General features: G+C 45.1%; 2 protein-coding genes and 1 long non-coding RNA gene across 15 annotated transcripts in view; 2 read left to right on the top strand and 1 right to left on the bottom strand.

The window, feature by feature from the left end:
* Window positions 1–3,121, top strand: part of tmem185 (transmembrane protein 185) — a 6,322-nt gene extending 3,201 nt beyond the window's left edge. Inside the window, exons 7-8 of one of the 7 annotated variants that reach the window (XM_083564415.1) lie at window positions 583–2,292; window positions 2,794–3,121. In XM_083564415.1, coding sequence (XP_083420541.1) covers window positions 583–827 — 245 coding nt within the window. In that variant the 3' untranslated portion in view covers window positions 828–2,292; window positions 2,794–3,121. Of the gene's footprint in view, window positions 1–582; window positions 2,407–2,645 lie in introns of all 7 variants that reach the window. The other 6 variants (XM_083564410.1, XM_083564411.1, XM_083564409.1 and 3 more) reach the window with 6 other exon arrangements.
* Window positions 3,122–3,530: 409 nt separating this feature from the next.
* On the bottom strand, window positions 3,531–5,754 carry LOC310738484. 7 transcript variants are annotated; one of them, XR_014537092.1, is made up of 4 exons: window positions 4,648–5,754; window positions 4,174–4,565; window positions 3,910–3,952; window positions 3,531–3,633 (listed from the first exon to the last, which is right to left on the bottom strand). It is a non-coding gene; the product is annotated as an uncharacterized lncRNA (long non-coding RNA). The 7 variants fall into 7 exon arrangements; XR_014537093.1 differs by lacking the exon at window positions 3,531–3,633 and having other exon boundaries at window positions 3,920–3,996; window positions 4,170–4,223; window positions 4,258–4,565; XR_014537095.1 differs by lacking the exons at window positions 3,531–3,633; window positions 3,910–3,952 and adding an exon at window positions 3,989–4,055 and having other exon boundaries at window positions 4,105–4,223; window positions 4,258–4,565; window positions 4,654–5,754.
* Window positions 5,755–6,143: 389 nt separating this feature from the next.
* Window positions 6,144–22,856, top strand: stk26 (serine/threonine protein kinase 26). Its single transcript, XM_083564399.1, has 11 exons — window positions 6,144–6,514; window positions 12,878–13,108; window positions 13,404–13,460; window positions 13,601–13,709; window positions 15,120–15,277; window positions 15,477–15,662; window positions 18,094–18,239; window positions 18,430–18,526; window positions 18,651–18,713; window positions 19,702–19,838; window positions 20,621–22,856. The coding sequence occupies exons 1-11, from the start codon at window positions 6,473–6,475 to the stop codon at window positions 20,634–20,636; spliced, it is 1,242 nt and encodes a 413-aa protein (XP_083420525.1). The 5' UTR covers window positions 6,144–6,472; the 3' UTR covers window positions 20,637–22,856.
* Window positions 22,857–24,000: the final 1,144 nt, after the last annotated feature.

The following is a 24,000-nucleotide window of genomic DNA, read 5'->3' on the forward strand; positions in this document are numbered from 1 at the left end:
AAATCTCAGAATATTTAGAACAAAATCTGTAAAATACATTCAAATAGATTTGTTTTATTATAATCAACAGTGTTTTTGTCTGTATAAGATAAATATAAAAAAGTGCTACAAACAAAGGTGATGATTATATATAATTGAAATGCATTACAGGTTCTGATATTATTAAATATATTCTCAAAATAAATAAAACAATAGTAATAAAGCACCAAATCTCTTTAAAAAATCATTTCTGTCATTTCACGTGTGCGATCCTTATGAGAATGTGTCCACGTGACCAGTGCCACACAGCCCCCTGGTGTTTAAATATCGCTACTGCATCATGATTTTTACAATGCAATAAAGAAAAACTATTTTTTGATTCAACATTCTTAATCAATTTTTTTCAATAAAGTAAAAACTATTTGTGCAAACCAAAAGAAAAATCTATTAACTAAAAAACAACAATGTCCACAAAGACATTCATTAATTGTAAGTCTGTTTTATTTAGGCCACACTCATACACATACCTTTAGGTATTTTACATTCCATCCCTATTGCCACCTTTAAATTTTTCTCTCACATTCTGTTCATTCTCTCGTTCAGGGTGGTTTGGCATTCGTAAGGACTTTTGTCAGTTTCTGCTGGAACTGTTTCCTTTCCTGCGGGAGTACGGCAACATCTCCTACGACCTGCAGCACGAAGACTCCGAAGTGTCCGAAGAGCTTCCTGTCCATGAGCCTCCTAAAATCGCTCCCATGTTCCGCAAGAAGACGGGCGTGGTCATCACGCAGAGTCCTGGGAAGTACTTTGTGCCGCCACCTAAGTTATGCATCGACATGCCAGATTAAAAAACTCTGAATTCCTTGAGAGGAGCGGAGCACAGTGCCATGGACCAGAGTTCACTTCAGGTCAGCGGGGAAACACCGGAAGTGAGAGAGACGCTCAGTCAGGAACAAAAAACTAAACATTTTAGATGATCTTAGCTGAAAACTGCTGAAACGGGGGTTGAATGAAGCGGTGTAGTGGGTGGGGCTTGTGTTTTGACTTTTCCCCCTGTGATTTTCTTCACACTCTTGCGTTCCCATCACTCCTCTAACACTCACCGTAGTCTTCCCTGTAATCCATCTACAATGTGGAGAAAGTTCTGTAGCTAAGCCAAAGAACACTATATGGTTCAGAAAGCTGGTGTAACGTCATACATCAGCAATACATGTTACATGTGTTTTTGTATCTTTATGTATGGCAGCAGTGAATAATGTCATTCTTTTGCCATGACTTTGTGTGTAGCTGATCAGTCAGTGTTTACTAGAGCACATGGAGACTCACTGACTCACCAACACACAGCTCATGTTTATGGACCAGGTAGGAGTATTTATATCTATCACATTGTGATGTATATTTAATATGTACGGTGCCGTGTTATTCTCGCTTGTTGACTCTTTTCCTGTTTTATTACAAAACAATAATCCGATTATGAAGCAACTCTATAGAACACTGGCATCTTGTGTTTGAGTGATTACACACAAGGCTTGTGCGATGTCTGTTACTCCTTGTTCACTGTTACAGATGAAACATTCGGTGTTCAGGATCCACCCTGTGCACATTAGGGGAGGAGAAATACTATTTCCAGCTGTGTGGTCAGGGAGAGACAATCACACAGTCTCAGCGAGAGAAAACTAATCCATTAACATGATCAATTTCTCACATTTCTGTTCTTCACGTATGTTATAGCAGCTATAAACTGCGCTCCGTCATCAGTCTGTCTGTACGTGTATATAAACTAAAAAACACTCTCTGTTTCTCTGTTACACCCGAGACGTCTTTCAATATTGTAAACTAAACATCTAATAAAACCTCACCACTTCAGTCATTTCACTTTGGTATAGAACTTTTTTTTTTTATCAGTTTATTATTAGTGCTTTTTTTGTGGCGCGTAAGCAGCACGAGTCCCAGTGCGTTATCTGTTACTATAGAAACCATAAACGTTTAGAGTAAAACATTAACACGAATCTGACGTTCACCTTAATGTCAAATCTACAGTCCGAGCTGCGCTGTTATACAGACACAATACACACCTTCTGACCAATCAGATTTCAGCATCCACCGTGCTCTGATAGAACTCTTCATATCGCACAAGCCTTCCAGACGCAGTGTATATAATCACACAAACAACAGCCTGAGAGTCACAATATAATATATATATATCAATCATATATTCTAATGGAGATCCATTTAACCTGCATTTACAGAGATACAGTCATTCAGCCTGGAAACATCAGATTTTCATAGACGTGTGTGGGTGAGTGTGAGTGAGTGGGTGTGGGTCTGTGAGTGAGTGTGGGTGAGTGAGTGGGTGTGGGTGTGAGTGTGAGTGAGTGAGTGGGTGTGAGTGAGTGAGTGAGTAAATGAGTGTGGGTGTGTGAGTGAGTGAATGTAAGTTAGTGTGGGTGAGTGTGGGTGAGTGAGTGAGTGGGTGTGTGAGTGGGTGTGGGAGTGTGAGTGAGTGAGTGAGTAAGGGTGAGTGAGTGGGTGTGTGAGTGAGTGTGGGTGAGTGTGGGTGTGGGTGAGTGTGAGTGAGTGAGTGTGGGTGAGTGAGTGGGTGTGGGTGAGTGAGTGAGTGAGTGAGTGGGTGTGGGTGTGGGTGAGTGTGTATGGGTGTGGGTGAGTGTGGGTGAGTGAGTGAGTGGGTGTGTGAGTGGGTGTGGGAGTGTGAGTGAGTGAGTGAGTAAGGGTGAGTGAGTGGGTGTGTGAGTGAGTGTGGGTGAGTGTGAGTGAGTGTGGGTGTGGGTGTGTGAGTGAGTGAGTGTGGGTGAGTGAGTGAGTGGGTGTGGGTGAGTGTGAGTGAGTGAGTGAGTGTGTGTGGGTGAGTGAGTGAGTGGGTGTGGGTGAGTGTGAGTGAGTGAGTGGGTGGGTGTGGGTGTGTGAGTGTGGGTGAGTGAGTGGGTGTGGGTGAGTGAGTGGGTGTGGGTGAGTGTGTATGGGTGAGTGGGTGAGTGTGTTCTCAGCTGGCCTGAGGTAGCAGCAGTGGAGATCTCTGTAGCAGATTCGGACCAACATGTTCACACTACATCTTTTCTCTTTAGTCATGTAAAAATGTGGAAATTGGTTATTTTGGCCAACATTAAAATATTATGTGGAAAAACTCTGGATTTATTTGTTTTTTTCAGGTCATAAACATTAGAACCTCCTGCTTCACCTTCTGCTGCTGTTCCCCCTGCTGCTGTTCCCCCTGCTGCTGTTCCCCCTGCTGCTGTTCCCCCTGCTGCTGTTTCTCCTCTTCCTCCTGTGTATATTGCGTATGTTGGAGGATTTCCTGTAGTACTCCACTGTAATGTGCAGTGATGGATTATATTTTAATTTTAATAGATTTTAGATGTTAAGGCGTCCACTCGATGTCAGCATGGCACACACACACAAACACCTACACACTCTCACTCACACACACACACACACAAACACCTACACACTCTCACTCACACACACACACACAAACACCTACACACTCTCACTCACACACACACACACACAAACACCTACACACTCTCACACACACCTACACACTTATCTACACACTCTCACACACACACAAACACCTACACACTTATCTACACACTCTCACACACACACACACACACACCTACACACTTATCTACACTCACAAACACACTTATGTACACGCTCACACACACACACACAAACCTACACACTCTCACACACACACAAACACCTACACACTCACACAAACACCTACACAATCTCACACACACTCACACACACCTACACACACATGTACATACTTATCTATACTCACACACACACTTATTTATACACACACACACACAATTATTTACACTCACACACACCACACACACACATGTACATACTTATCTACACTCACACACACCTACACTTTTATCTACACTCACACACACACCACACACACATGTACATACTTATCTACACTCACACACACCTATACACTTATCTACACTTACACACACTTATTTACACACACACCTACACACTTATCTACACTCATACACACCTACACACATACACCTACACACTTGTGTACACTCACACACCCCTACACACTTATTTACACACCTACACGTACCTACACACCCCACACACACCTACACACGTACCCACACACCCCCACACACACCTACACACGTATCTACACACACACACTTATCTACACTCACACACACACCTACATACTTATCAACACTTACACACATCTACACTTTCACACATATCTACACTTACACACACTGACACACTTATCTACACACACACACACATGTACATACTTATCGACACTCACACACACCTTTACACTTATCTACACTCACACACACACACACACACACACACTTATTTACACTCACACACACCTACACGCCTATCTACACTTACACACACCTGCACACTTATCTACACACTCACACACACCTACACACACACACGTACATACTTATCTACACTCACACACACCTGTACATACTTATCTACACTCACACACACCTATACACTTATCTACACTCACACACACCTACACACTTATCTACACTCACACACACCTACCTACACACACACAATTATCCACACACACACAACTACACTTATCTACACTCAAACACACACGCACACATTTATCTACACACACACCTACACACTTATCTGCACACATGCACCATTAGTTACTGAGTACTAACTACACACACCATTAGTTACTGATTACTAACACACACATGCACACATTAGTCAGTTAGTAATAACTACACACAGTAGTTAGTGTGTTAATATTCAGTCACATGTGGTGTGTGTGTGTGTGTGTGTGTGTGTGTGTATTTACTACTCAGTAATTAATGGTGTGTTTATTTAGTACTTGATTACTAATGTATGTGTGTTCGTGTGTGTTTAGTCACTTAGTACTCAGAAACTAATGCACCACCATCTCCAGCACCACCACACTGAGCACTGGGGCACCTCAGGGCTGTGTTCTCAGCCCACTGCTGTTCACTCTGCTGACACGACTGTGTAGCAATGCACAGCTCCAATCATATCATCAAGTTCGCCGATGACACGATAGTGGTGGGTCTCATCAGCAAGAACGATGAGTCAACATACAGAGAGGAGGTGCACCAGTTAACAGCCTGGTGTGGAGCAACAACCTGTCTTTAAATGTTGACAAAACGAAGGAGATGGTTGTTGACTTCAGGAGAGCACAGAGTGACCATTCTCCACTGATCATCGACGGATCCTCAGTGGAGATCATCAAGAGCACCAAATTTCTTGGTGTACATCTGGCGGAGAACCTCACCTGGTCGCTCAACACCAGCTCCATCACCAAGAAATCCCAGCAGCTTCTCTACTTCCTGAAAAGGCTGAGAGAAGCCCATCTCCCATCCTGACCATGTTCTACAGAGGGACCATCAAGAGAATCCTGGGCAGCTGCATCACTGCCTGGTTTGGGAACTGCACCGTCTCGGATCGCAAGACCCTACAGAGGATAGTGAGAACAGTTGAGAAGATCAACGAAGTCTCTCACCCCAATGTTTACATGCCGTTTCTGCACAACTTTTTCACTGCTGCTGTTGCTGTTTTGCACAAACCCTTTAGTAAAATGGTTTTGACCGCCAGATGTGAAATGTCTCTCTGTAATGCACGTGTTTTTGTATTGTATTTATGGTTTCTATAATTGTGATGTGATAGTGGTGGATTAAGAGGTGGATTAAGTCTGGTACGTCCTCACTGAAGGCCCAGGTACCAAATACATGGCCCACCTCTGGTTAGTTAGTTAGTACTTAGTAACTAATTGTGTGTGTGTGTGTGTTAGTAATTAGTAAGTACTTAGTTAGTTAGTACTTACTAACTAATGGTGTGTGTGTGTGTGTAGTTAGTACTCAGTAACTAATGGGGGGGGGGTTAGTACTCAGTAACCGTGTGTGTGTGTGTGTGTGTAGTTAGTATTTAGTAATTGTGTGTGTGTGTGTGTGTGTGTGTGTGTGTGTGTGTGTGTGTGTGTGTGTGTGTGTGTGTGTAGTTAGTACTCAGTAGTAACCGTGTGTGTGTGTGTGTGTAGTTAGTACTCCGTAAGTAATGACGCCCCCCCCCCCCCCCGCACTTCCCCCTGCCTGGTGACGTCATCGCTCCAAGCTGCGCGCGCGGCTCCACCCGGACACAGAGACAGTTCCAGTAAAACATGGCTGCCGCGTCTCCGCGCTGAAACTCCGTGGTGTCAAAGCTCCTGAGCCCGCGGTGTGAGAGCCTCTGTCCCGCATTTACTGCCGGACCCACAGCGTGAGTGTGAGACCCGTGAGGAGAAGACGCAATGCCGCTCCTCGGTGTTCTGCTGTAGAACTTGTTAGTTTGTTTCTCAGAGTTTCCTCACATCGAGCTGCACTGTCGGAGTTTGGATCTGAAGGCGGAAGGAGCGAGTGTCCGTGTCCCCGGTGTCCCCTGCGGTGTCCCCGGCCTGAGGAACATGGCGCAGTCCCCGGTGGCTGTTCAAGTTCCCGGAATGCAGGTAAGATTTGGAAGGCGGCGACCAAAGGCCCCTCACACGGACTTTCTTTTTCTACCTGTTTTTATGAGAATCCACCGTTCTGCTTTCTGACTGGTCAGAAGTTAACTCGAAAAGACGGACAGCCAATCTTTTTGCGCTGTTATTAATAGTAACTAATCATGGCGCGGGACGCAGGAGGTTTCTAGCCAATCGAAATGCTGTGGGCGGGGTTTCCAAGAATACGGGTAGGAAATGTAAACTCGGCCCTCGCCTTTAACTGGACACCAAAAGCAGTACGTGTTTACCACAGAGCAGCGGGTCATGAGCAGAGTCCAGAGCTCGGGGGGTATCTGATGTGATATCTGATGTGATCGGGGGGTATCTGATGTGATATCTGATGGGATCGGTGCGGGTTTGTGTCTCAGCCCTCAGTCTGACGTTAAACGGGTCTAACAGCTTTCAGCACCTGGCAGGTGCACAGTTAATGGTGTGTGTGGAATGATCAGGGCGCGTTCACCGAGTTTACACACCTGCCCCAGTGTGAGTTACACACCTGCCCCAGTGTGAGTTACACACCTGCCCCAGTGTGAGTTACACACCTGCCCCGGAGCGAGTTACACACCTGCCCCGGAGCGAGTTACACACCTGCCGCCCCGGGGCGAGTTACACACCTGCCGCCCCGGGGCGAGTTACACACCTGCCCCAGTGTGAGTTACACACCTGCCCCAGTGTGAGTTACACACCTGCCCCGGAGCGAGTTACACACCTGCCCCGGAGCGAGTTACACACCTGCCCCGGAGCGAGTTACACACCTGCCCCGGAGCGAGTTACACACCTGCCCCGGAGCGAGTTACACACCTGCCGCCCCGGGGTGAGTTACACACCTGCCGCCCCGGGGTGAGTTACACACCTGCCCCAGTGTGAGTTACACACCTGCCGCCCCGGGGTGAGTTACACACCTGCCGCCCCGGGGTGAGTTACACACCTGCCGCCCCGGGGTGAGTTACACACCTGCCCCAGTGTGAGTTACACACCTGCCCCAGAGCGAGTTACACACCTGCCGCCCCGGGGTGAGTTACACACCTGCCGCCCCGGGGTGAGTTACACACCTGCCCCAGTGTGAGTTACACACCTGCCGCCCCGGGGTGAGTTACACACCTGCCGCCCCGGGGTGAGTTACACACCTGCCGCCCCGGGGTGAGTTACACACCTGCCACTGTGATTACCTCTAACTCATCTCTTTTCCTGAGTTTTGGTGTCTCATGTGATTTGATGCTGGATGAGGGTCCTGGAGATCAGACTGTCTAATGGTGTTGGAGAACTCAGACCTGCTGTGAGCATGTCCTTAACTCATTTAGTTATTAAACCTGTTTACCTCCTTTTTAAAATCAGACACAGATTTATTTGCGTCTTTGCTCATGTTGAAGTGTTGAACGTGATTGGCTATCGTGTAAATCAGTTCGAAATACACCAGCCACGCCCCCATCGGATCTGAGGGACCCTGACAGGACAGAGAACAGTGATTAGATCAGACTGAGGTTTTCACTGATTTGGGCTGAAGGAGAACTTCTGACTGTAAAGATTCTCATGAAATATTCCAGCTCTCTGTTATAGAGCTGTTAATCTTCACAAACTCCTCCCTCTTTACAAACTCCTCCCTCTTTACAAACCCCTGTTTCTTCACAAGAGGATTGTTTGTGTTGGTCATAGTTTGACATAAAAAAAAAAATAAAAAAAAAATGTTAATCAGAACAGGTTCATTAGTGGAGAAGGTTCTTCAAGAGTTTTCCCTGAGATGAAAAACACGTCCTAAACGTGTGAGAGTGAGTGTGTGAGAGTGAGTGTATGAGAGTGTGAGAGTGAGTGAGTGAGTGTGTGTGTGAGAGTGAGAGTGTGTGTGTGTGTGCGCGGGAGGATTTTTAATTAGGTGTATGTCAGGAAGATGAGTGTTGGTGCTCACTCTGTCTCTCTCTATCTATTTGTTAAACTGCTCTGAATCACCAGACTTTATTTACGTCACACTGGAGCTGCATTTGCCTGGTGTAGTCTGGGTGAAGAGAGAAACACACACACGTGCGCACACACACACACACACACACAATCTCCAAAGTGAAGAGTGAGTGAGAGAGCAGGTTAACTACAGACACATCATCAGTGTGTTACACACTTTGGAACATTTTTGACCAATCTCTGATCTGTTATTCGTCCTATTTAGACTTTTAGATTTGTTCACTTTTTGGTAAAAAAGAAAGCGCTTTATTGTGTCGCATTCTTCTGTGTTGCAGAGGTGTTGCAGTGTGCATCAGTGTTAGTGTGTGTGTTGCAATGTTGGTTGTGTATGTTGCAGTGTTTGTTGTGCGTTGCAGTGTTTGTTGTGTGTGTTGCAGTCTTTATTGTGTGTTGCAGTGTTTATTTGCAGTGTGTGTTGCAGTGTTTATTTGCAGTGTGTGTTGCAGTGTTTGTTGTGTGTGTTGCAGTGTATATTGTATGTGTTGCAGTGTTTGTTGTTGTGTGTGTTGCAGAGGTGTTGCGGTGTGCATCAATGTTACGGTGTGTGTTGCAGTGTTTGTTGTGTGTGTGTTGCAGAGGTGTTGTGTGTATTGCAGAGGTGTTGTTGGGTGTGTTGCGGTGTTTGTTGCAGAGTTTGTGTGTTGAACTCTTTTTGTTACAGTGTTTCGTGTTGCAGAGGTGTTGTTGTGTGTGCTGCGGTGTGTGTTGCAGTGTTTGCTGTTGTATGTGTTGCGGTGTTTGTGTGTTGCAGTGTTTGTTGTGTGTGCTGCGGTGTGTTGCAGTGTTTGCTGTTGTATGTGTTGTGGTGTTTGTGTGTTGCAGTGTTTGTTGTGTTTGTTGCTATGTGCGTTGTGGTGTGTTTCAGTGTGTGTGTTGCAGTGTTTCTTGTGTTTGTTGCGGTGTGTGTTGCAGTGTTTGTTGTGTTTGTTGTGGTGTCTGTTGTTGTGTTTGTGTGGTGTGTTGTGTGCTGCAGTGTTTGGTGTGTGTGTGTTTGTGGTGTTTGTTGCAGTGTTTGTGGTGTTTGTTGTGGTGTTTGTTGCAGTGTTTCTTGTGTGTGCGGCAGTGTGTTGCAGTATTTGCTGTTGTATGTGTTGCAATGTTTGGGTGTTGCAGTGTTTGCTGTTGTGTGTGTTGCAGTGTTTGTTGTTGTGTGTGTTGGTGTTTGTGGCAGTGTTTGTTGTGGTGTGTGTTGCAGTGTTTTTTTTGTGTGTGTTGCGGTATTTTGTGTGTGTGTGTGTGTTGCGGTGTTTGTTGTTGTGTGTGTTGCGGTGTTTGTTGTTGTGTGTGTTGCGGTGTTTGTTGTTGTGTGTGTTGCGGTGTTTGTTGTTGTGTGTGTTGCGGTGTTTGTTGTTGTGTGTGTTGCGGTGTTTGTTGCGGTGTGTGTTGCGGTGTTTGTTGCGGTGTTTGTTGTTGTTGTGTGTGTTGCGGTGTTTGTTGTTGTTGTGTGTGTTGCGGTGTTTGTTGTTGTTGTGTGTGTTGCGGTGTTTGTTGTTGTTGTGTGTGTTGCGGTGTTTGTTGTTGTTGTGTGTGTTGCGGTGTTTGTTGTTGTTGTGTGTGTTGCGGTGTTTGTTGTTGTTGTGTGTGTTGCGGTGTTTGTTGTTGTTGTGTGTGTTGCGGTGTTTGTTGTTGTTGTGTGTGTTGCGGTGTTGCGGTGTTGGTTGTTGTTGTGTGTTGCTGTGTTGGTTGTTGTGTGTGTTGCTGTGTTGGTTGTTGTGTGTGTTGCTGTGTTGGTTGTTGTTTGTTGTTGCGGTGTGTGTTGCAGTGTTTGTTGTTGCTGTGTTTGTTGTTGCAGTGTTTGTTGTTGCTGTGTTTGTTGTTGCGCTGTGTGTTGCGGTGTTTGTTGTTGCGGTGTTTGTTGTTGCGGTGTGTGTTGCGGTGTTTGTTGTTGCGGTGTGTGTTGCGGTGTTTGTTGTTGCGGTGTTTGTTGTTGCGGTGTTGGTTGTTGCGGTGTTGGTTGTTGTGTGTGTTGCTGTTGTGTGTTGCTGTGTGTGTTGTTGTTGTGTGTTGCGGTGTTTGTGGTGTTTGTTGTTGTGTGTTGCAGTGTTTGTTGTGTGTGTTGCTGTGTTTGTTGTTGTTTGTTGTTGTGTGTGTTGCAGTGTTTGTTGTTGTGTGTTGCAGTGTGTGTTGCTGTGTGTGGTGTTGTGTGTGTTGCAGTGTTTGTTGTTGTGTGTGTTGCAGTGTTTGTTGTTGTGTGTGGTGTTGTGTGTGTTGCTGTGTGTGGTGTGTGTTGCAATATTTGTTGTTGTGTGTGTTGAGGTATGTGGAGTTGTGCACCTGCAGATGTCGAGTTTATTCTGGTTTTAAGTTTAAACATTATCACTTTGATGAAAATCTCTATTCATATTTGTATAAATCTTTACAATTAAAGACTGGAGAACTGTATATGCCCCGCCCCCTGGGGGCGTGTCCTGTTCCACAGTTATAGCTCGTTAGCAGTAAACATGGTTGGTTTGTTAGAGCGTGAGACTCGTACATGTAAACTGTGAAATGCAGCTGATGATCCGCTGTGGTGACCCCTAATGGGAGAAGCTGTGAGAAGATGATGACGTTTATAGTGAAATCTTGTTTTGACATGCGGGAGGTCTGAGCTGTGATGGGACTCAACACACTACTACAGGAGATGATGATGATAAAAGGTTTCCTGGGGTGAAGCTCATTGTGTAATTATTCAGAATAAAGAGATGAAGATACAGTGAGGAAAATAAGTATTTGAACACGCTGCTTTTTTGCAAGTTCTCCCATTTAGAAATCATGGAGGGTCTGAAATTGTCATCGTAGGTGCATGTCCACTGTGAGAGACAAAATCTAAAAAAAAATCCAGAAATCACAATATATGATATTTAAACTATTTATTTGTATGATACAGCTGCAAATAAGTATTTGAACACCTGTCTATCAGCTAGAATTCTGACCCTCAAAGACCTGTTAGTCTGCCTTTAAAATGTCCACCTCCACTACATTTATTATCCTAAATTAGATGCACCTGTTTGAGGTCGTTAGCTGCATAAAGACACCTGTCCACCCCATACAATCAGTAAGAATCCAACTACTAACATGGCCAAGACCAAAGAGCTGTCCAAAGACACTAGAGACAAAATTGTACACCTCCACAAGGCTGGAAAGGGCTACGGGGAAATTGCCAAGCAGCTTGGTGAAAAAAGGTCCACTGTTGGAGCAATCATTAGAAAATGGAAGAAGCTAAACATGACTGTCAATCTCCCTCGGACTGGGGCTCCATGCAAGATCTCACCTCGTGGGGTCTCAATGATCCTAAGGAAGGTGAGAAATCAGCCCAGAACTACACGGGAGGAGCTGGTCAATGACCTGAAAAGAGCTGGGACCACCGTTTCCAACGTTACTGTTGGTAATACACTAAGACGTCATGGTTTGAAATCATGCATGGCACGGAAGGTTCCCCTGCTTAAACCAGCACATGTCCAGGCACGTCTTAAGTTTGCCAATGACCATTTGGTCAATGGCCAATGACCAAAAAAGAACTTTTGGGTCATAATTCCACTAAACGTGTTTGGAGGAAGAAGAATGATGAGTACCATCCCAAGAACACCATCCCTACTGTAAAGCATGGGGGTGGTAGCATCATGCTTTGGGGGTGTTTTTCTGCACATGGGACAGGGCGACTGCACTGTATTAAGGAGAGGATGACCGGGGCCATGTATTGCGAGATTTTGGGGAACAACCTCCTTCCCTCAGTTAGAGCATTGAAGATGGGTCGAGGCTGGGTCTTCCAACATGACAATGACCCGAAGCACACAGCCAGGATAACCAAGGAGTGGCTCTGTAAGAAGCATATCAAGGTTCTGGCGTTGCCTAGCCAGTCTCCAGACCTAAACCCAATAGAGAATCTTTGGAGGGAGCTCAAACTCCGTGTTTCTCAGCGACAGGCCAGAAACCTGACTGATCTAGAGAAGATCTGTGTGGAGGAGTGGGCCAAAATCCCTCCTGCAGTGTGTGCAAACCTGGTGAAAAACTACAGGAAACGTTTGACCTCTGTAATTGCAAACAAAGGCTCCTGTACCAAATATTAACATTGACTTTCTCAGGTGTTTAAATACTTATTTGCAGCTGCATCATACAAATAAATAGTTTAAAAATCATATATTGTGATTTCTGGATATTTTTTTTTTTAGATTATGTCTCTCACAGTGGACATGCAGCTACGATGACAATTTCAGACCCTCCATGATTTCTAAGTGGGAGAACTTGAAAAATAGCAGGGTGTTCAAATACTTATTTTCCTCACTGTATGTGTGATCAGAACTCTGAAAAGTGTATTGTTATATAATTGATCATGATATTGCTTCTTGGTGAAAGCTCTGAAGGTTCCTCGCTGAACAATCTCCTCTGGTTTTCCAGAACCCTCGAGCAGATCCTGAGGAGCTCTTCACTAAACTGGAGCGCATCGGGAAAGGATCGTTCGGGGAGGTGTTCAAGGGCATTGACCGCCGCACGCAGAACGTGGTTGCTATCAAAACCATCGACCTGGAGGAAGCTGAGGATGAGATCGAGGACATCCAGCAGGAGATCACCGTGCTGAGCCAGTGCGACAGTCCACACGTCACCAAGTACTACGGCTCATACCTGAAGGTCAGAACTTCATGATCATCACATTTTTCAGTGGTGAAGGTGTGGTCATAATAAACTGATTAAAAAAATCTCGTAGATTAGTGTTAGATGTTCCTCCTCTGTTCTCCTCACTCCTGATGTTTCTTCTCACAGTAAAGTGGGCGAGTTTAAACAGAGCTCCTGCTATGTGACATTTCCTGTGTTACTAGAAAAGTGTAGCGAGAATCCTGCACTGAATCACTCACAATTAATCAGCAGCATTCCTCCTGTGTGTGTGTGTGTGTGTGTGTGTGTGTGTGTGTGTGTGCACGTGCAGGGCAGTAAGCTTTGGATTATAATGGAGTATCTTGGTGGAGGATCAGCTCTGGATCTGGTGAGATCACACTATTTACCTTACACATGTGTGTTCTTCAATGTGTATCAGTGGATCACTGTGTGCGTGTGCGTGTGCGTGTGTGCGTGCGCGTGTGTGTGTGTGTGTGTGTGTGTGTGTGTGTGTGTGTGTGTGTGCAGTTGCGTGCTGGGCCTTTTGATGAGTACCAGATCGCCACTATGCTGAAGGAGATCCTGAAAGGCCTGGACTACCTGCACTCAGAGAAAAAGATCCACAGGGACATCAAAGGTGTGTGTGTGTGTGTGTGTGTGTGTGTGTGTGTGTGTGTGTGTGTGTGTGTGTGTGTGTGTGTGTGTGTGTGTGTGTGTGTGTGTGTGTGTGTTCAGTCTATTTGCGTCTGTGTGGAAAAGGCTGATGGGTGTGACTCGTTTGTTTTTCCAGACTTTTAGCACTTGTTTGATCAGGGCAGGAGAAGGTGCTGCTGAGGTCAGACTGCTTTATGAAAAGCTTCTGTAGTGACGCTGATATTTATTTTCTCTTTCAGCTTCTCTTCCTCACTACCAATATAATAGAACTGGAATGTTCTTTACAGCAAATATCACAAACATTCAGATAAAGTGGGTGTGTTTCTGCAGGGCCTGAGAGTCTGATCACCTTCCATATCACTGTTCATTCATCAGAGCCAGTTTTATCTTCTACCTCTACCACTACTACTTATTATTATATTAATAATAATAATAACCTTGATGATATTTTGTAGAAGATTCTATACAGGAGTAGCTCACTCGTGTTTGTCTTTGGATCAGAACACAAATTATAGTTTTTCCCTGGATGATGATGATGATGATGATGATGATGACGAAGATGACGAAGATGACGAAGATGAGGAGGAGGAGTTATTGTTCCTGTGTTCTTTCAGATTCACGAAAGACAAATTGAAACTGCATTGCTCCACCCACTATCACCCTAGCAACCGCGTAACAACCCCGTAACAACCACCTGTCAATAAATAACCTGCATAACTAACCAGATACTTTAGTGTTTTACACGTTTAACACAATCGTTTAAATATTTACCAGTTTAAAGTCAGTAACAGTGCAGTAGGGTTTCATCGCCACTGTGCTTCTGAATAGGGTTGCAAAATTCCAGGAATTTTCCAGACTGGAAACTTTCCATGGAATAAACTGGGAATTTACAAAGATGCAGGTTTGCCAATAACAGGAACTTAAATGTTTTCTAAAAAATAATCTTGCAGGATAATTTTGGTTAAAACAAGCAGTTTTAATGCAATTAAAAATTTCTTCATCACATCACACATCATTTCTACAATCCTGCACAATAAAATAGTCATAAAATGTAATTTTTTAAATCTGTGTTAGTTTGTATGCATGTTCGCCTCATGACCAAATAAAATGTTTCTTTTTATATTTGTATATAATACAGTTAATATAAATTTCACCAAATGTCTTAATAGGTTACTTGTAAGTTTCAAAATTAAAAGAAATCCAAAATCCAAGTTCCCCCTCGAAATATACCGGAAATCTTTTGCAGCCGCACTTCTGACACACAGCTCTCTCCATTAGACCTGTACGTTTTCTGGAACCTTCACCTTGTGATCTATCATTTTTTTCAGGAACAGGAAGTGAGACCAGCAGGAAGTAGTCCCCCAGTTCACCCTCATGTGTTTGTGATTCGCAGCCGCTAACGTGCTCCTGTCCGAGTCTGGTGAGGTGAAGCTGGCTGACTTCGGCGTGGCAGGACAGCTCACAGACACGCAGATCAAACGGGAGACCTTTGTGGGAACGCCCTTCTGGATGGCTCCAGAGGTCATTCAACAATCTGCTTACGATTCCAAGGTGTGAGTCAGTGTTCGATACACTCCCACTGTACACACCATAGTGATGGATACATGTAAATCAGATACACGTTAATGTGACGGAGGTGTGATTGTGTACTGCTGTCACTCTCCAGTGTGTAAGGAAATGTGTTACAGGTGATGTCACCAGTTGTTAGTTGTAGTTAATGCTGGACTTGTTGTTTATTGGTGATATCCAGGCTGATATCTGGTCTTTGGGCATCACTGCTATTGAGCTTGCCAAGGGTGAACCGCCCAACTCAGAAATGCACCCTATGAGGGTTCTGTTTCACATCCCGAAGAACACACCCCCGACCCTCAGCGGTGACTTCTCCAAGACCTTCAAGGAGTTTGTGGACTCGTGTCTGAATAAAGACCCCACGTTTGTGAGTAAATTTATCTGATGTGTAACGTGAGAGGGAGACACGCCATTATCACAACTCACCACACACACACACACACACACACACACCATCACATCTTACCACTCACTCGCACACCATCATCACAACTCACCACTCACTCGCACGCGCACACAGACACACACACCATCACAACTCACCACACACACACACACACACACACACACACCATCACATCTTACCACTCACTCGCACACCATCATCACAACTCACCACTCACTCGCACGCGCACACAGACACACACACCATCACAACTCACCACACACACACACACACACACACACACCATCACATCTTACCACTCACTCGCACACCATCATCACAACTCACCACTCACTCGCACGCGCACACAGACACACACACCATCACAACTCACCACTCACTCACACACACACACACACACACCATCACATCTTACCACTCACTCGCACACCATCATCACAACTCACCACTCACTCGCACGCGCACACAGACACACACACCATCACAACTCACCACACACACACACACACACACACACCATCACATCTTACCACTCACTCGCACACCATCATCACAACTCACCACTCACTCACACACACACACACACACCATCACATCTTACCACTCACTCGCACACCATCATCACAACTCACCACTCACTCGCACGCGCACACAGACACACACACCATCACAACTCACCACTCACTCGCACACACACACACACACACACAAACACACCATCACAACTCACCACTCACACACACACACACACACACACACACACCATCACATCTTACCACTCACACACACACCATCACAACTCACCACTCACTCGCACGCGCGCACACACACACACACAAACACACCATCACAACTCACCACTCACACACACACACACACATACACACACCATCACATCTTACCACTCACACACACACCATCACAACTCACCACTCACTCGCACACGCGCACACACACACACACACAAACACACCATCACAACTCACCACTCACACACACACACACACACACACACACACACAATCACATCTTACCACTCACACGCACACCATCATCACAACTCACCACTCACTCGCACGCGCACACACACACAAACACACCATCACAACTCACCACTCACACACACACACACAATCACATCTCACCACTCACTCACACGTGCACACACACACACACACACACACCACCATCACACCTCACCACTCACACACACACACACCATCACATCTCACCACTCTCACACACACACACACACACACACACACACACACACACACACACCATCATCACAACTCACCACTCACACGCGTGCGCGCACACACACATACCTTCACAACTCACCACTCACACGCACACACACACACACACACACCATCATCACAACTCACCACTCACACACACACAAACACACACACACACCATCACAACTCACCGCACACGCACAGACACCGACACACACCATTACAACTCACCACTCACACGCGCACACACACACACACACACACACCTCACCACTCACACACACAGACAGAGGGAGACACGCCATTATCACAACTCACCACACACACACACACACACACACACACACACCATCACATCTTACCACTCACTCGCACACCATCATCACAACTCACCACTCACTCGCACGCGCACACAGACACACACACCATCACAACTCACCACTCACTCACACACACACACACACCACCATCACACCTCACCACTCACACACACACACACCATCACATCTCACCACTCTCACACACACACACACACACACACACACACACACACACCATCATCACAACTCACCACTCACACGCGTGCGCGCACACACACATACCTTCACAACTCACCACTCACACGCACACACACACACACACCATCATCACAACTCACCACTCACACACAGACACCGACACACACCATTACAACTCACCACTCACACGCGCACACACACACACACACACACACACACACACACACACACACACCATCATCACAACTCACCACTCACTCGCACGCACACACACACACACACACACACACACACCATCACAACTCACCGCACACGCACACACCGACACACACATCATCACCACTCACCCACCATTACCACGCACACAGACACACCATCATCACATCTCACCACTCACACACACACCATCATCACAACTCACCACACGTGCACACACACACACACACACACCATCATCACCACTCACACACACACACACACACAATCCTACTTCATCCTGGCAGAGTCCCAACATGTACTGTATATACACTGCTACGTTTACCTTCTTTGCAAAACAAACCTCTTTTTTTCCCCCTTCTCATATTTCCTCTTCTCTCTTTCATCTCTCTCCATCTCTCTCTTTCTCTGCCTCAGAGACCAACTGCCAAGGAGCTGCTGAAACACAAGTTCATTGTGAAGAACGCCAAGAAGACGTCCTACCTCACCGAGCTGATCGACAGGCTGAAGCGCTGGAAAGCTGAGGGCCACAGTGACGGAGAATCTGATTCGGACTCGGACTCGTGAGTAGATTCAGGATGATAGGAATACTGGCTTTCCTGAAAGATTTAATATAACTCTTGTGTAGATTTTTGTCAGTCACAAGCATCTTCTGGGGAATTCTTAGTTTGGGGGTTAACTCTGTGTGTGTGTGTGTGTGTGTGTGTGTGTGTGTGTGTGTGTGTGTGTGTGTGTGTGTGTGTGTGGTTACAGAGAGCCGAACACCAGAGACAGCGACTCATCCCCCGAGTGGTCCTTTACCACCGTCCGCAAGAAGCCTGATAAACAGTCGAATGGAATGGTGTTTCTTGTAAGAGTTCTTCATTATTATTTACAGACGTGGTCATGTGTAGATGTGAGAGAGAAGCGTTCTTTGGTTCCTCAATGTTTTCTCTGCCTGGAATCTCACTCACTGCTTTTCCCTCTGACTTCAGGATCAAGCGGTACAGAAAAAATCTACCAGTCTGTCTACAGTAATCAATCCAGTGTTTACTGAGGTAAGGAGTGGAGAACCACCTCATTTCACCTTTTACACACCCGCCTCTGACCTTCAACCCCTGATCCATCACCTGTGGTGGTGGTGATGGTGTATTTTGAGTTATTGGCCTTTTATTTGCAGAAGCATCATTTACATTGATGTGTACAGAATACTTACATATTTATTTAGAATAATATTTAACTATGAGGTGGTTATTAACCGGTTTTGAGATTGGAGCTCCACAGATCCAGTCGCTTTCGAAGAATGTTGTCTTTCAGACGCCTTAAGACCTGCCATTGGACCTTATTATGATAAGATATACCTTTATTCGTTCCACAGTGGGAAAATTTCTCAAGGTTATTAAAGGTGTGGCCCCTGGGGATGAATTCTCGTTACACGATATGTGGTGAATGTGGAAAAAGACGCTCCACTTGGTGGAGCTGTGGATCTGCCTCGGTTTTTTTCAGTGGTGAAGATGACGGACTTTTCCACTGTGAAGACTGTAGTCTCAGCGTCGTACCTGTACGAGTTTCATCACCGGTAACGATCCTCCACATGAAGGACGGCTCGTCCACGGCACGACGACGCGGTGTTCCTTCTGCTCCTGGATCAGCAGCCTGGAGACGAACTCGGCAGTGACGCTGTACATTTGCTGAATCATGTGAAACGTCTTTGTGGCAGATTTGTCCAGTTTCACACAGAATTTCATGTTCGCTCTTTGTTCTTGAATGATGTGCATGATGAAATCCCAGACGTGAGAACACACATGTTCAGAACAGCACCAGTCACACAGCTCCAGGTGCACACAGGACCATGTCTTTTAGCACACTGACTTATGAAGGTTGGTGCTCCCTGTGACGGTGTGCGCAGCCTCGTGCTGCCATCTGTTGACGTGTTACAAAACTAGTCTCGAAAATCAGTGATATATCTTTTTTATTTATACTATAGAAAACGCGTCCCTGTGTGCATGTGGGTGTGTATGTTTTTACGTTGTATATTTGTTTCAGTTGAAGCTGCAGCACAGGGATGGGGATGTGAGGAGGAGTGTGATTGAAGATCTGGAGAAGAGTCTGCATGCTGCTGAGGACCTTTGCCATGGAATCACAGACAAGATGATCAGTCACATCCTGGAAAGGGTGAAGAGGTGTGTACTCAACCTTGGGTGTGTGTGTGTGTGTGTGTGTAAAGTGAGAAGGTAACACACCACTGTGTTTAGAAGTGTGATGTCACATAACACTGTGCAGTTCCTAGTGTGTGTGATCTTTAATAAACTTTTTCGTTATAAACATTTGGCACACAGTGTCACCTCACTGATTATTTTAGACCCCTGCCCTCTGCTCTCTGCACCTCTGCTCTCTGCACCTCTGCTCTCTGCACCTCTGCTCTCTGCACCTCTGCTCCTCTGCACCTCTGCTCCTCTGCACCTCTGCTCCTCTGCACCTCTGCTCCTCTGCACCTCTGCTCTCTGCACCCCTGCCCCCTACATCCCTGCTCTCTGCACCTCTGCTCTCTGCACCCCTGCCCCCTACATCCCTGCTCTCTGCACCTCTGCTCTCTGCACCCCTGCCCCCTACATCCCTGCTCTCTGCACCTCTGCTCTCTGCACCCCTGCCCCCTACATCCCTGCTCTCTGCACCTCTGCTCTCTGCACCTCTGCTCTCTGCATCCCTGCTCTCTGCATCCCTGCTCTCTGCACCCCTGCCCCCTGCATCCCTGTCCCCTGCATCCCTGCCCCCTACATCCCTGCTCTCTGCACCCCTGCCCCCTGCACCTCTGCTCTCTGCACCCCTGCTCTCTGCACCCCTGCCCCCTACCCTTCTGCTCTCTGCACCCCTGCCCCCTACACTTCTGCTCTCTACACCCCTGCACCCCTGCACCTCTTTCCCCAGTTATTCACTGATGTTTTTTCTGTGATCTGTTCTGCAGGTTCTCTGCGAGTTAGTTTTGAAATGAAACACAGAAGCTGGACGACCAAACATCTGCAGGGCTTCTACAATCTAAGCTCTTCCTGTTCACTGAACACACACACACACACACACAGCCTCTCCACACACATGGACAGGAGGGACTCAGGTTGCACACACACGCACTATAACATTACCAAATAAGGAATTTCCCTTTTCATGAAAGACATAAATATATATTTGTGTAATTATATTTATAGAGATTTTCGCCATGTGCTCTTTTTAGATTCGCGCCGGGGCTCAGTGACTCCTTCCTTTTATTTGAGTTGATTATTTTAGTGCAGGTTGTGAGTCATGGATTTGAGTTATAGGTTTTCTGCTGAGCATTAGACTTGTCAGTTTACGTATATATACACACGTGTGTTGACCCTATTTGATGCAATACTTTATTTTATGCTTCTGTCAGTAATATTTATGTGTGGGAGGTTTAATATTCACGTTTTATTCCTTTTTTTTAATAATAAAGGTAGAATTTCTGTTAAACTCTACATACTGTTACCTGTAGCATTATAACTGCTGTATGGGAAAAAACCCTTCATATCATGTTCATGAAAACGTAGAAATACCTCAGATAAAGCAATCAATATAAAGAAGACTTAAAAATGACAATCTTTAATTTATATTCATGTAAAGTGCACATGGAGTTATGGGAGAGCAATTTTGCTGTGCAAAAGGGACTTCCGTTTCTGACCCTCGAGATCAAACATTATATTTCATAAAGACAAGTTTATTTTTTTTATTTTAAATTGGCGTTTTTATCATTTACAGATGTGGTCTTGTTCCCTTTATGTTCTCCTCCAAATACAGATGTGGCCTTGTTCCCTTTATATTGTTCTCCACAAATTTTAGATGTGGCCTTGTTCCCTTTATTGCCCCCCCCCCCCCTTTACAGATGTGGCCTTGTTACCTTTATACCACCTTTACAGATGTGGCTTTATTCCCTTTATACTATTCTCCAATAATTCCAGATGTGACCTTGTTCCCTTTTTTTTGTTCTTCTCCAAATACAGATGTGGCCTTGTTCCCTTTGTAACCCCCTTTACAGATGTGGCCTTGTTCCCTTTAAACCATTCTCCTGTAATTCTAGATGTGGTCTTGTTTCCTTTATACCCTTCTCCAATTCCAGATGTGGCCCTGTTCTCTTTATTCCCTTTTTCTGTCATTCCAGATGTGACCTTTTCCCTTTATACCCTTCCTCTCCAAATACAGATGTGACCTTTTCCCTTTATACCCTTCCTCTCCAAATACAGATGTGGCCTTGTTCCCTTTATAACCCCCCCCCCCCCCTTTACAGATGTGGCCTTGTTCCCTTAATACCCCCCTTTACAGATGTGGCTTTATTCCCTTTATACTATTCTCCAATAATTCCAGATGTGACCTTGTTTCCTTTTTTGTTGTTCTTCTCCAAATACAGATGTGGCCTTGTTCCCTTTATACCATTCTCCTTTCGCTAATTACAGATGTGGCCTTGTTTCTTTAATACCTTTCTTCTACAGAGTTTTGCTGTTTCTAGGCTTTTTTTTTAGTGATACTGTACTTCTGAAGGAAATGCACTGCACACACTTTGTACTGGGGGAATCTTACACACACACACACACTCTCTCTCTCTCTCTCTCTCTCTCTCTCTCTCTCTCTCTCTCTCTCTCTCTCTCTCTCTCTCTCTCTCTCTCTCTCTCTGTGTGTGGAGGAGAGGGTGATATTCTCTCACCAGTGGAGGTTGAGGTCGTGCCCCTGCAGTGTGAGTGCTGGAGCTCTTTGTGTAGAAACTTCACATATGTGTAAATGGGAGCGAGTTTCTGGGAAAGTTTCGATATTTCACCTGTAAAGTTTCTGCCAAGCGTTTTCTAAACACTTCTGGGTGCCATCACTGGAAGGGTGGTGAGGAGATCAGATGGAGACGATGAAACGCCAACATTGTGCCTAAACTTTATTTTTCTGTGTTTATGTAATTATTATTCTCTTTATAAAGCTTTAAAGGATTTCACATGTTGCCAGACTTAATTCTAATTTTTTTTCTTTAGATAAACATGATACCAAACTAGTTTTTGTAAATGTTCTCTTTTTTAAAAGGTTTCTGAAATTGCAACACAGGAATCTAAAGCTGTATCATTTCCATGTATAAATATTAAATCTACAGCCTTTTTTGCTTTAACTGTTACAAACTGGTCTGCTTCGACAAATAAAGATGTAAATTATGACACTGGGGCTGTAAGTTGTTTGTTGTGATGTGAGAGATGAAGTCGAGGTTCTCAGGGTGGATGGTGATGAACCTTGTGTTCTTTTAGAACTTTTATCGATCTGAAATTTGCTTTATCTGGGAATTAGTTTTCTTTATAAAAGGTTCCTATTTCAGTTTGTTTGACATAATGATCCTGATAAAATGTCCTGATTTCAGGATGTCCTGAAATTTCAATTTAGTTTATTCCTTTCTTTGAGAAAGGAAACAACATCTCTATCTTTCTCCTCTCCATCATATCAGCTCCCTCTCTCCCTTTACCAGTCATAGTACCAACATTTAAAGTACCAACCCGAACCTCCACTCTCCTCCACTTCTCCTTTCCCTGCCGTCTCTGTAGACGTCTTCCTCCTCTCCTTCTCCTCCTTTAGCCAACAGCAGCTAAATTTACACCGGTACCCTGTTGTTAATGATACCTGTGGTAGTTGTTGGTAATCCGGGCCTCCACCGATCCGCTATGGAATTTCTGATTCCTGATCCACATATTTGATTTGGCACGTTTTATACTGGATGTCCTTCATAACACAAACCTCCACATTTATCCGGGGTTGAGACACTGAGAGTCACCTGACTTGAGTAACTATAATGACTGGATTATCTGCCCCCTGCTGGAGTCTTCATTATTTGAGGTACCAACAAATAGCCTGCACCTTTTGATCTAAGTAGGTGTGGAGGATCATCCTGGTACAGAAGTTCACTCAGATACTGCAGCGTGAGAGCGTTAAGTGCTTTATACGTCAGTAGTAGTATTTTATAATCAGTGTGAGATGTAATTGGGAGCAGTGTAGAAGATTAAAACAGGGCTGATGTGATCATATTTTCTAGATCTAGTGAGGACTCTTGCTGCTGCATTCTGAACTAACTGAAGCTTATTTCTGCACTTACTCCAACACCCAGACAGTAAAGCGTCTAAGTAGTCTAATCTAGATGTTACAAAAGCATCAACTAGTTTTTCTGCATCCTGTAACGACATCATATTTCTAATTTTAGCAATATTTCTAAGGAGAAAGAAGGAGATCCTGGTGATATTATTCACATGAGACTCAAAGGAAAGACTCGAGTCAATAATCACACCGAGGTCTTTGACTGCTGTACACACTGAAACA

Source organism: Silurus aristotelis, assembly GCF_946808225.1.
Source record: "Silurus aristotelis genome assembly, chromosome: 16".
Classification (NCBI taxonomy): Eukaryota; Metazoa; Chordata; class Actinopteri; order Siluriformes; family Siluridae; genus Silurus; species Silurus aristotelis.